The 12,505-nt window shown below is 50.5% G+C and overlaps 1 protein-coding gene across 5 annotated transcripts in view; it reads right to left on the minus strand.

Annotated features, from left to right (window-relative positions):
- The window catches only part of TRIO (trio Rho guanine nucleotide exchange factor), a 365,950-nt gene that overhangs the window by 10,853 nt on the left and 342,592 nt on the right, over positions 1 to 12,505 (minus strand). For 3 of the 5 annotated variants that reach the window (XM_031003166.3, XM_055367588.2, XM_031003168.3), the window contains 6 exons: positions 11,071 to 11,864; positions 6,535 to 6,782; positions 2,344 to 2,482; positions 1,478 to 1,505; positions 1,101 to 1,263; positions 712 to 833 (listed from right to left, as the gene is read on the minus strand). In XM_031003166.3, the coding sequence (XP_030859026.2) occupies positions 712 to 833; positions 1,101 to 1,263; positions 1,478 to 1,505; positions 2,344 to 2,482; positions 6,535 to 6,782; positions 11,071 to 11,864 (1,494 nt within the window). Of the gene's footprint in view, positions 1 to 711; positions 834 to 1,100; positions 1,264 to 1,477; positions 1,506 to 2,343; positions 2,483 to 6,534; positions 6,783 to 11,070; positions 11,865 to 12,505 lie in introns of those variants that run through there. The other 2 variants (XM_031003167.3, XM_055367589.2) reach the window with 2 other exon arrangements.

Raw genomic sequence — 12,505 nt, forward strand, 5'->3', positions numbered from 1 at the left:
CTACAGGACGTTTTGAAAGAGCCTAAGATATTGGTTCTGCCCCAGGGAGCTTGTGGTTTAGCTGAGGAGAGAGAACAAGCTCTTCACACTGGAGCAAGCAGGCCCCATGGCAGATGCCTCCTAGCCAGATGCTCTGGACAAGCTACTGAGCCGCCCTGGGCCTGGCTCCTCCTGGATGGGGTGAGGAGGGCGCGCATTCACCCAGAGGGGTTGCTGTTAGGGTCTCAGACAGGCACAGGGCCTGCACAGGCCCGGGACTCACCCACATCTCCTTTCCTGCTTTTCCCATGCACATTCTACATGAGACCAACCTAGACCAGATCCAGATTCAGCTGGGTAGCTGGATATGCGTGTTTTGAGTACTAGGAGCACGGAAAGCACCCTGCTCCAACTCAGAGGCTGGTCGTGCGGGGCCCTGGTGCCCCATGGTGGGCAGCCAGAGGTCTTCACTAGGCAGGCCCCCATCCTCCTCCCAGCAACAGGAGCTCCGGTGTCTCCCCCGACCTTACATAAGGTGCCGAGAAGTCACTCTCCTGTGACATCCCAGACACTCTGGTCTGCTACTTACAACTGTCTTTTGAAGCCCCACAAATGACTTATTGTTCTATCTTTCAGGCCATTTGGAGTGTAAGGGCAGACTCAGGACTTAAAGAGACTCCTGAAAGACGTGCCCCACTGGGTCACGTAGAATCCTCGTTGCACAGTGCTTACCTAGGACCCTCAGGCTGGCTGACGATGAGGCTGAACCCATGTCATTGACAGCGATGCACGTGTAGATGCCGTCATCTTCCGTAGTCACGCCCACAATCTTCAGAGTGGCCTCTCCCAGGTCACTGCGGCACAGATGGGAACACACTGCGCGTCAGAAAAGCTGAGCACGTGGCCATCAGCGCTGGCCTCCTCCTTCAGGATCAAGGGAAGGCAGGAGCTCAAGTGCTGATGAGGAGCTGTACACCCAGGCGTGAAATGGGCTCTCATGGAAGAAGTGGAGTGCCGAAGGCGGCCAAAGAAATCCATCCATGAAGGAGGAATTTCCAGTTGCCAAGTGACAAGATGGTGCTCCCAGCCAGCGAAACCCACCAGGAGTGGGCCTCCCTCACCTGTAGGAGATGCTGTAGTGACCATCGTTGTTCAAGGTGTTGTGTTCAGGGCCCTTCCAGGTAATTGAGGCTTTGGGGCGGCCACAGACTCGACATCTAAGAACAACGGTCTCCCCTGTCTCACACGTGACCTCACTCAATGGAATGACGAATTCTGGGGGAACTGCACGGGAAAGGAGTCGGTAAAGGCCCATCAGCCCTGGCTCCTCCTCCACACCCACCCACATGTCCCCGACAGATTGATAGGACCTAACCTGCTATGCACGCCTAGAGCGCCACGGAAAACTCATTTCCAGAGGCCACACTCATGTGCTCTGAAACATGCCCCACAGGTCTAGAATCATCTCTAGGACTAGAAGAAAAAGAACAGAACTCACCGTCATAAATGTAGCTGGGATTGAGAAGCTGAAATGGAAACAGCAAACAAGCATTAACCGAAATGAGCTACTTTAAGGTGTATTCCTTTCATTCCAGGGCTACAATTATTGTTGAAAGATGTGTAGAAACTGACTTGCCTGGGCATCAATCAAAACAGACCACATTTTCACTGCACTCAAAAGCTTCATGTCACACTAATTTGGGTGGGTCTTTTTCTTCCTACCCACAAACACAAAAACACTGCTTAGATGCGTGTTTTTCTCATGCTACAGGCTGAGTCCAGCTGGTCCTCAGATGCCTTCCTAATGCAAAGCCGCCAATGCCCTGGCCCCTGGTGCTCAGAGTCCCTTTCAGGAGATACCTTCTATACCTTCTTTTTCTCCAGGCAACCCCCGCCGCAGGTGTCAGGCAATCCGATTATAGGACTAAAGCTGATTGAAGTTGTCCCCAAGGGGATCTGTCACAGCCAGAGAGCCCATATGCACCCCCACATCTAGCCACTTCCCCTTGGCTCTAAGGCAGGAACACTGAAGGAAGCCTGAGCCATAGCTTCTCTGCACCTTCGCTGCTTCTGAGAACCTAGTCTCCGTGCTTCATTTGCAAACCTAACCATATTCTTTAGAAGCCACATGTGCACCTGCGGAAGTGTGCAGGGGTCTACCTGGTTCCTTGTAGGACACACCCATCCCTGTGCTGGCCAGCATAGTGCCCCTAACAAGACCCTACAGGACACACAGGGCACGGGGCTGGTGGGTGGGAGGGAGGTCATAAGCAAGCCCAGCTTCAGGTCTGCAGAGTCTCTGCCCTCCCTGATCCTTTCTCTCATGCTGGGATGACACGGACTCCTGAAGACCCCCGAACACACCTTCACAGATACCTTGTTGCTGAGTCCTTCCCGTGACTTCCGATAACCGTTCTCTAACTTGCCTTCCCTTTTGCCGTCTTTATCTTTTTTCTCAGATTTTTTCCTTAAACGGAGTGCTGTGTGCCAAGATGTTGACTTCCTAGGGGAAATGAACACACTGCGGGTATTATGCCTTTCCATCATTCACCAAGTGCTGCCTGGAAGCATTAAAGAAAAGCTGAATATTCAGCATATGTGTGTGCAGGGGGATGGGAAATCCTCTACGAACTGTGACCTCTGTTAGAGAAAACGTTCCTTTTTTTTTTTTTTAAGAACCAGGAGATAAAACCAACAATCTCTTCAAGTTTGAGGATGAAAATATAAAGGTGCCTGTGATAACTGATTTTATGTGTAACTTGACTGGGTCACAGGACGCCTAGATATTTGTTCAAACATTATTCTGGGTATTCCTGTGAGGGTGTTTCTGAATAAGATGAACATTTTGATGGGTCCGGTAAAGGCATGTGCCCTTTCTAAGGTGAATGGCTCTCATCCAATCAGCCGAAGGCCTTAAGGGAACACAAAAAGTCTGGTCTCCCAAGCAAGAGGGCGTTCTCTAGCAGACTGTCTTCAGGCTCAGCCTGCACCACGTGCTCTCCGGGGTCTGAAGCCTGCTGGTCCACATGCAGATTTGGACTTGCCAGTCTCCATAACTATGTGAGGCAATTTCTTATCATAAATCCACTTCTAGACAAGCATACCTTTTAGAGGTCCTGGGGATTTGGTTCCAGACTACCACAACAAAGTGAGCCACATCAATTTTTGGTTTCTTAGTGCATATAAAAGTTATGTTTATACTATACTAGAGTCTATTATGTGTGCAATAGTATTATGCCTAAAAAATGTACATACCTTAATTAAAAACAGTTTATTTGCTAAAAAAAGGCTATCATCCGCACCATCAGTGAATTGTAGTGTTTTTGCTAGTGGAGGGTCTTGTCTTGATGCTGATGGCTGCTGACTTATCAAGGTGGTAGTTGCTGAAGGCTGGAGTGGGTGTGGCAATTTCTTTCTTTGAGACGGAGTCTCGCTCAGTCACCCAGGCTGGAGTGCAGTGGCGCGAACTTGGCTCACTGCAAGCTCCACCTTGTGGGTTCGAGCTATTCTCCTGCCTCAGCCTCCCGAGTAGCTGGGACTACAGGCGCCTGTCACTATGCTCAGCTAATTTTTTTTGTATTTTTAGTAGAGATGGGGTTTCACTGTTAGCCAGGATGGTCTCGATCTCTTGACCTCATGATCCACCCGTCTTGGCCTTCCAAAGTGCTGGGATTACAGGCGTGAGCCACCGCGCCTGGCCTTTTTCTTTTTTTTTTTTTTTCTAGTAGAGACGGGGTTTCACTATGTTGGCCAGGCTGGTTGTGAACTCTGACCTTATGATCCACCCGCCTCAGCCTCCAAATGTTCTGGGATTACAGGCGTGAGCCACTACGCCTGGCCTGGCTGTGGCAATTTCTTGAAGTAAGACAACAAGAAATTTGCCACCACTCCCCTTGTTACAAAAGACTTCCTTGCAGCATGTGACGCTGATAGCATTATACCCAGAGTAGAACTTCTTTGGAAATTGGAATCAATCCTTTCAAACCCTGCTGTTGCACTGTCAACTAAGTTTATGTAATATTCTAAATTCTTCGCCAATATTTCAACAGTGTTCATAGCCTTTTCACCAGGAGTAGATTCCATCTCAAGAGACCACTTTCTTTGCGCACCCCTAAGAAGCAGCTCCACATCCGTTCAAGTTTGATGAGGAGATTGCAGCTCTTCAGCCACATTTTCAGGCTCCATTTCTGATCCTATTTTTCTTGCTGTTTCTGCCACATCTGAGTTATTTCCTTCACTGAAGTCTTAAAACCTTCAAAGTCATCCATGAGGGTTGAAATCAACTTCTTCCAAACCACTGTTAATTAATGTTAACATTCTGACCTTCTCCCATGATTCATGAGTGTTCTTCATGACATCTGGAATGGTGAATCCTCTCCACAAGGTTTTCAATTTACTTTGCCCAGATCCACTGGAGGCATCACTGTCTATGGTAGCTACAGCATTACAAAATGTATTTATGTATTTCTTTTTCTTTTTTTGAGACAGAGTCTTGCTCTGCTGCCCAGGCTAGAGTGCAGTGGCATGATCTAGGCTCTATGCAACCTCCGCCTCCCGGGTTCAAGCAATTCTCCTGTCTCAGCCTCCCAAGTAGCTGGGACCACAGACACACGCCACCATGCCCAGCGAATTTTTGTATTTTTAATAGAGCCTGGGTTTCACCATACTTGTCAGGCTGGTCTCGAACTCCTGACCTCAGGTGATCCACCCGCCTTGGCTTCCCAAAGTGCTGGGATGATGGGCGTCAGCCACCATGCCCAGCCCAAAATGTATTTCTTAAATAAGACTTGAAAGTCCAAATTACTCCTTGATCCGTGGGCTGTAGCATGGATATTGTCTTAGCAGGCAAGAAAACAACACGAATCTCCTTGCACATCTCCATCAGAGCTCTTGGGTGACCGGTGCATTTTCAAAGAACAGTAATATTTTGAAAGAATTTTTGTTTTCTGAGCAGTACGTGTCGACACTGGCCTTAAAATACTCAGTAAACCCTGTTGTAAATACATGGTGTACAGATGTGCTGTCAGCCAGGCTTTGTTGTTCCATTTCTAGAGCACAGGCAGAGTAGATGCCTCTACCACAGCAGGCATTCCAGGGGGATGAAGAGTTGTAAAAACTGCCATCAAATTCAGTAAAATACTACTCAGTGCAGCAAAACCGGCTTCATGTTTCTTAACTGAATTAACCTTTTGGTATATAAGGTGTGATGATAATTAGCACGGTTCTTAAGGACCCCAGGATTTTCAGAAGGGTAAATGCGCACTGGATTCAACCTAAAGCCACCAGCTGCATTAGCCCCTAACCCTTTTATTTAACAGGATTAGCTTTCCTTAAACTTCATGAATCAACTAGTTTGCTAGTTTGCAACTTTTCTTCTGCAGCTTCCTCATCTCTCTCAGCCTTTATAGAACTGGAGAGAGATGGGGCCTTGTTCTGGGTTGGGCTTTGGCTTAAGGCAAGGTTGTGGCTGGTTTGATCTTCTATCCAGACCACTCAAACTTTCTCTGTCTCAGCAAAGGCTGTTTTGCCTTCTTACTATTTGTGTGTTTAGTGGGGTAGCACTTTTATTTCCTTTGCATTTACAGTTTAGCTAACTGTTCGGTGCAAGAGGCGCTTAGCTTTCGGCCTATATCCACTTTTGACATGCCTTCCTCACTAAGCTTCTGGCTTTTGATTTAAAGTGAGAGACATGTGACTCTTCCACTTGAACATTTAGGGGCCACTGTAGAGTTATTAACTGGTCTAATTTCGATATTGCTGTGTCTCAGGCAGGCCTGAGGAGAGGGAGACACATGGGGTAATGGACAGTTGGTGGAGCAGTTAGAACACACGTTTATTATGTTTGGCATCTTGTATGTGTGCAGTTCACTGTTCCTCAAAACAATTATAATGGTAACATCAGACATCACTAACTACATATCACCGTAACAAATACAATAACAAAATGCATGAAATATTTGAGAATCACCAAAATGTGACACAAATACAGAGTGTGAGCATACGTTGTTGGACAAATGGCACCGAGAGACTTGCTTGACATAGGGTTGCCACAAACCTCATGTGAAAAAGGCAATGTCTTCAAAGCACATTAAAGCAAAGCACAAAACAACCCGAGGTGTGCCTATGTCTACGCCAACATCTCCGCATGCTCCCTACTGGTCCTGCTCCTCTGAAGGACCCTGACTAATATGCGGCCTAAGAATGTATGTCAAAGAAACAAAGATACGGGATATTTTCCCCTTAGGTTTCTTAAAACAAACAAACAAAACAACACTTTCTTGAGTTATGACTAACACAAAAATGTCAAATGGGATTCCTGAACAATGTGCTAGAACAGACTATTTCTAAATGCAGATTATTCAAAGACCCTGTGAGTCTGAGTGTGTGAGATGGAAGGCCATCCAACTTCCCATGTGCTCAGAGCTGAGCCTGTTCTAACATACCAGCGCAGATCTCCCTTCCACATGCTTACCCCGTCTGAGGTCGTGTGCCTCACGGGTGCTGTGCCCCCTCCCTCTGCTGCCTGCCAGGACGCCGTTACTGTCAAGCACTCACTTGAGAGTCCCGTCCGGGTTCTCCACGATGACTGCACTGGTGTGGCCCAGGACAAAGCCTGGAATCCAGCCCTCAGCTGCGGGGCACTGGTCAGTGGCGGCTCGGAACACCAGAAACATGTTCTGCTGGTTGCTGGCCAGAATTTGAACGACCTCTCCTTGGTAGACGTTGATCTCATCCTCCTTCACTGCCGTGTAATCGTGTGTCACCAACATGGTGGAGATGTTGCTACTGCTGCTGCTTTCACTCTGCAGAGGGACAGATGAAGACAGAGAAAGGCAGGGAGGAACTGAAACAAGACCTGATCACATGAAATCCCTTGTCAGTGTGCCCCATGGCACCATGACCCCGTGCAGGGCTCACCAGACAAGCACCGAGAAATTTTTCAACATTTCCTTTACCCTCTGGCTGTGTGCATCTATTTCAATAACTGAAAATGTAATTTCTCTAGAAAGCAATTTAGGGACGCTCTTAAAAAATTCACTGCAATAATGACTCTTTGGTTTTGGAAGCTCGTTCCACTGTGGTCTTCCTTGCACCCTCACGGGAACATCTTAGTCCTCCTGCTGACGCCACGTTAGGTTACTCCTAAGCAAACACAGCCACATCACTGTGAATCTCATTATCAGTTAAAAAAAGGTATTAGAATTAATTGATGCAAAATTAATCTTCATTTCACTGACAGATTAGATAACAGAGAAGTCCCTAAATCTTCCAGATAGAATGTTCATTGGGAATGCATACTCTAGAATCATGCTAAGTTGCTGACATGCCTAATCATTTCTACTTCATCTCTTCAAAAAGAAGAACATGGAACCCCTGAACGTAAATCGATCACTATTCTGCTCATATGGAGAGCGACTCTGTCTCCAGCAATACGAACTTGCTGGGTGTCCCTCTTATGAACTTGCATGACTCAAGTGTCCCCAAGGCTCTGCTGCCATGGAACACATCACAAAGCATCCCAGTGCCGCTTGCCACAGGTGCTGTGACTCAAGCTTTGGGAACGGATTCCGGTGTGGGATGCATACCCCCACCTTTATGCCGCTGCCCCTGTGGGACCCGATCTCTTCAGTCACAGGGCTGACATGCAGCAGGAACTCAACATATGGTGAGTGACCCAGTCAGTGAGGCAGGATTGCAACAGCAAGACAGAGATTTCTTAAGGCCCTACCCAGGCCACACACAGAGTGGTGTTAGCTGCTGAGGAGAAGAAACACAAACGGCAGTGTTTGTCCCACTCTCATCTAGCGCGTGGCCTATGGTTCTGGGTGGAGAAGAAATGCAGATCCCCTGCCAACTCCTGAAGCTGCATCTTGCCCAAGTCCCCTCTATCGAGTTAGGATGTGAGAAACGGCATCTGGTGCCTCGTTCCTGTGAACTTGTGCTCAAAGGCTTCCACTGAGGGTACTGTCGGGATGTTCATGGGTTCCCAAGGCTCCAAAGGTGCTAGCTTCTGCTGGGCTCTCCGACGCCCTGGGCAGATCCTGGGTCAGTGCAGATGCAATTAGTCAGACAACCCTGCTCTACCGCCTCTCAGCCCTGGTCTACTGAGCCAGTATCAGTACACGCTGGAGCAGGTGGCGGACTGCTGTAGCTGGCCAAAAGGACCAGAGGGAAGAGACCTCTGGCCCTCCTCCATGAGGTCAAGCCTGAGAAAGCCAACAAGCCAGCCACTGGGAATTCCAGGTGCCAGGGCTATGAATCTAGACCTGTGGTGCATACTTAAAACATGGCGGTGCTGCCCAGCTCCTGTTCCTTGTCTCTGCCGTGGAGGAGTCTGCTTCCTGTTCTTGTCCCTGTGGGTGCCCACTGTTTGCCTGTGGCTCTTCAGCAAAAAAGCATGCTGTACAGGGAAGGCTTTGGCTTGTGCATACTCATTTATGCATTATACTTTTAGCATGGACTTCAGTATTCTGACTTTTATGGCAATGCCCAAGAGTTTTGAGATTACAAAGCTAAATTTCCAAGAATATGTAAACAAAAAACAACTTCTGCAGCACACCTGCTTTTGGTAACATACCAGGCTACAATCTCATAATTAGAGTATTTTGCTACTACAATCGTAACTATTAGTATTTTCTGGGCATCTCCTATGTACTAGGCATTTCAAGTCTATCCTGCTTAATTCTCACCACCACCCCACCAGTGGGCGTGGTTATCAGTCTCTCAGAGTGGAAGGTCAGTGAGCTGGCACTGGCCACCTGGCCTGTGCAAGAAAGGCAGGGCTGGAGTGACTCCAGTGTGCATGCACTTTTATTGCTGCTCAATAAAGCAGGCCAAAAGGCCAGACCACAGAGCCACAGGAAGGACTGGTGCAGCCATGGTTTGGGTTGATCCACATCCATGTCACTCCTGCTGTCAGCAGAGCTTTGCAGAAGCTGCTCATCTAAAGGGAGAAGAGGGAGCCGGGCTGTGGGCTGGGCACAGCTGCTTGACTGTGACCACAGACAGCTTGACAGAAGTGATCGAGGAGGAAGGAGGCCTTTGCAGATCTCCAGGGGGACAGAAGTGCAAATACGTGGGGGCTTTTTGAGACGGAGTCTCCCTCTGTCATCCAGGCTGGAGTGCAATGGCACGATCTCGGCTCACTGCAACCACTGCCTCCTGGGTTCAAGCAATTCTCCTGCCTCAGCCTCCCAAGTAGCTGGGACTACAGGTGCGTGCCACCATGCTCAGCTAATTTTATTTTTAGTAGAGACGGGGTTTCAGCATGTTGGCCTCGAACTCCTGACCTTGTGATCTGCCATTCTCGGCCTCCCAAAGCGCTGGGATTACAGGTGTGAGCCACCACGCCCAGCCTGGAGGGCATTTTTAAAGCCCCATTTTGGAGCTCTGGAGTCTTCCTAGGCCTTTAGGGCATTTCTGTAAGGCATCTTGACTTGTGTGAAATCCTGTTCAGCAAGTTCCCTTTCCAGGTTCCCTGCCACATGAGAACAAGTAGGAAGAGAAAGAGAGAAAGCAAAAGCAACTTTCCCAACCTAAAGCTCGCGGGAACACGTGCCACTTGCAGATTGCGCCTTGGCCTCAGAGACAGAATTCAGGATGGAGCCAGGGTGTGGCCATTTTTCATGTCTTCTCATGAATGTCCAGAGAAGACTGGCATTGGCTCCTGTCTTGGAGCAGTTGAAGTGTTAATTTTGAAACACAGACTCTGAAATCTCCTCTCATGCTGAATGGGAATGTGTCCAGGCTATGATGAGCTCTAGATGCTAACTGGCAGATTCAGTGAGGGTCACAGCTATAAGGCCACACCTGGATATTGAGTATCCAACTAAGTGCTGACAGGTATAGCCTGTCACTGGGTTGACTGCATCTCCCCACCACCCCACACTGGACTCAAATCTATGCTCACCCGCCTAGCATACCTGCCTACCTAGCATGTCCAACCTAACTGAAAGGCCACCTTGCTCTGGAGGACACAGTACGGTGGCCATGACAGCGGATGCCTACCCGGCCACTTCAATTGTAAATAAATGTATCAAGACCCATTTGTTAATTTCTTCCCCAATTAAAGTTTAACAAAATACATAACAAAAAATAGTAGGAAAGGATAAGACCAAGTCAAACCAATTAAGGCATTAATAAGTCCAGAGGAAAGAGAAAGACATGCAAAAGCTAGATTTTTTTTAATATAAAGAGAGACACAGACCCTTTTAGAGAAATGTATTTAAAAATTTATAAAGCATTCAAACATACACTCATTAGAACAGTTCTATTCACTCACGCATGCCTTCAGGAAAGTGTTACGGGCCAGGCCATCTGCCCTGTAGGAAACAGGTGGGTAGGACAGTGAGGAAGCAGGAAACAAGAGGGAAAACCCACCACAGCAACCCTTGTGCTTGAGACGGCAGCATGAGTGACGGGCCAAACGAGGCCAGAGCCCAGCAGGCCGCAGGGACCGGCCCCAGCCTGCACTGCAGAGCCGCCTCGCCAGGTGCCCAGAGCAGTCTCTGTCTTCCAGAGCAACACGGTGACGTAAAGCGTTCCCAGTGGACAGATTCTTTCCCCCCATTTTGTCATCTTAGTTTGCTTTGAGTTGCTGTTGGAAGTTTTCTTGAGGGAATGGTCTTCCCCAGCAGATGAGTCAAAAATGCCGCAAAGATAATTTAAGGCATAAAAGAGCAAAACCAAGCGATGAGCAAAAAGCTTAAAGTGTACAGGTTTCAATTTAACAGGAGGTAGAGAGCAGGGAAAAGGATCCCTCCAAAAAATAGGTGCGTGAGGAAGGCAGAGGTTAAAAAAGAAAGTTCCAAGAAGATATTCTGCTGGTTGGAAATGGAAGAAACCAAAAGACGCTGCGTTGAGAAGGTTAATGATCGGCTTGCTCTTATTAGAAGACACGAACAAAGCAAGGAGTAGTTAGTAGCGCCGTGGGCCGGCCCGCAGGAGGGTTAGCCTGGTCCCAGGTAGAGGCCGCAACGGGCGGCGGAGAGCGCTGGGCAGCCGAGTTAGTGAGAACAGCCGCGGTGGCGTTTAGAGCTGGCGGGACAGAGGCAGGGGGGCGGGAGGGCGCGGGCCCCCCGACGCGCTTACCCCGTTGCTCTGGGTGGACTGCACGGACTGCTCGCTGGCCGAGGAGCACGTGCTCATGCGGTCAGTATCCTTGCCAGGGGCCGCGTGGCGGGGTGTCTGCCGCTGGAGGGAGTCGCTGTCCCCCGGGAAGGTGAAGGAGCCGGGTCGGCTGGCGGGGGAGGCGGGGATGGAGCTCCAGAAGGAGACCCCCTTCTGCAGGGGGCTGCTGGGGGGGAAGGGCTCCTTGCCGAGAGAAGAAGGGACCGCGCTGGAGAGCGGCGAGTTCAGCGGCGACGCGGCCCCGGGCCGGGGCTTCCCAAGCGGCAGGGTGCCCAGGCTAGCGCGCGCGTCCTTGGCGGGGGCGTCTGGGCTCGACCCCGAGGCGTTCGCGGCGCATTTCCTGGGGCTCTCCAGCACCTTCATCTTGGGGATCGGCTCCGCTTCTCGCTCAGACCCCTCGGCGTCCGCGCCGGGGGGCTGCCTGCTGGGCGCGCTGGGGCCGGCCTCGGGGGCCGCGCCAGGGGGAGGCAGGGAGGGCCCGGGGGTGGACGTACCTGACATCTTGTCTGCCTCTGCCTGGCTCGAGGCTGCAGAGGAGACCAGCACGGGGGGGTGGTGTCGGACAGGCTGGGGGATCCGGGAGGGCCGGCTCCTGCTCGTGCTGGGGGCGCCGCCGCAGCTGCTGGGGCCGCCACTGTGGCCGCTGCCGCCACTGGGGGCCCCGCCGCCGCCGCTGCCCCCACCCCCGCCGCTGCCCCCGCTGCCGCCGCCGCCCCCGCTGTGGTTCCTCTGGTACTCTATTGGCGATGTCAAGGCTGTAAGACAAGACAGCGGGAGAGACTGGGTCAGGGCGCCAAGGAGCACGCCGCGGGGTGAGGGAGGAACAGGGCCCACCCTGGGATGGGTCATGGGGCAGACCCCGTGCAGGGGCGCAGAGCAACCCCACCCATCAGGAGAGCTAGAAGAGGCCCCTGCTTGCCAAGGTATTGGGATGCCGGCTGAGTGCAGCGGGTGGAAGGGGCCGCATTCCTCAGCACATCCCGGACTAAGGGCCAGTGTCCACAGGAAGACCAAGGCAACGGATTTGACTAGAACTCCTCCAGCTACCAACTGGCTTCTGCAAAGGTCTTTCCTAAACCAGAGTCCTGGGGTGAAAAAGAAACCCTGGGGCTGCCGTGGAGGCGGTTTCATAGACCACCTCTGCTCTGCAGGCTGAACACAGCCCCGAGGGAAGCTAAGGGACTCCTAGAGGCCCCTGGGGCGGGAGGCTGTCCCATCTCTTGACTTGGGTGCCTGAGTTTTCTTACATCTTCATTGTAGAAAAACACAGAAATCAGGCCAAAATAACATATATGGAAACATGAACAAACTCTTGAAGTGTTTTAAAGCCTTTGAAAAATACAACAAGCAGATGCAGCCCCCCAGCCCCAGCCCCAGGCATGTGTGAGCAAGCACT

Source organism: Gorilla gorilla, chromosome 19, assembly GCF_029281585.2.
Source record: "Gorilla gorilla gorilla isolate KB3781 chromosome 19, NHGRI_mGorGor1-v2.1_pri, whole genome shotgun sequence".
Lineage (NCBI taxonomy): Eukaryota > Metazoa > Chordata > Mammalia > Primates > Hominidae > Gorilla > Gorilla gorilla.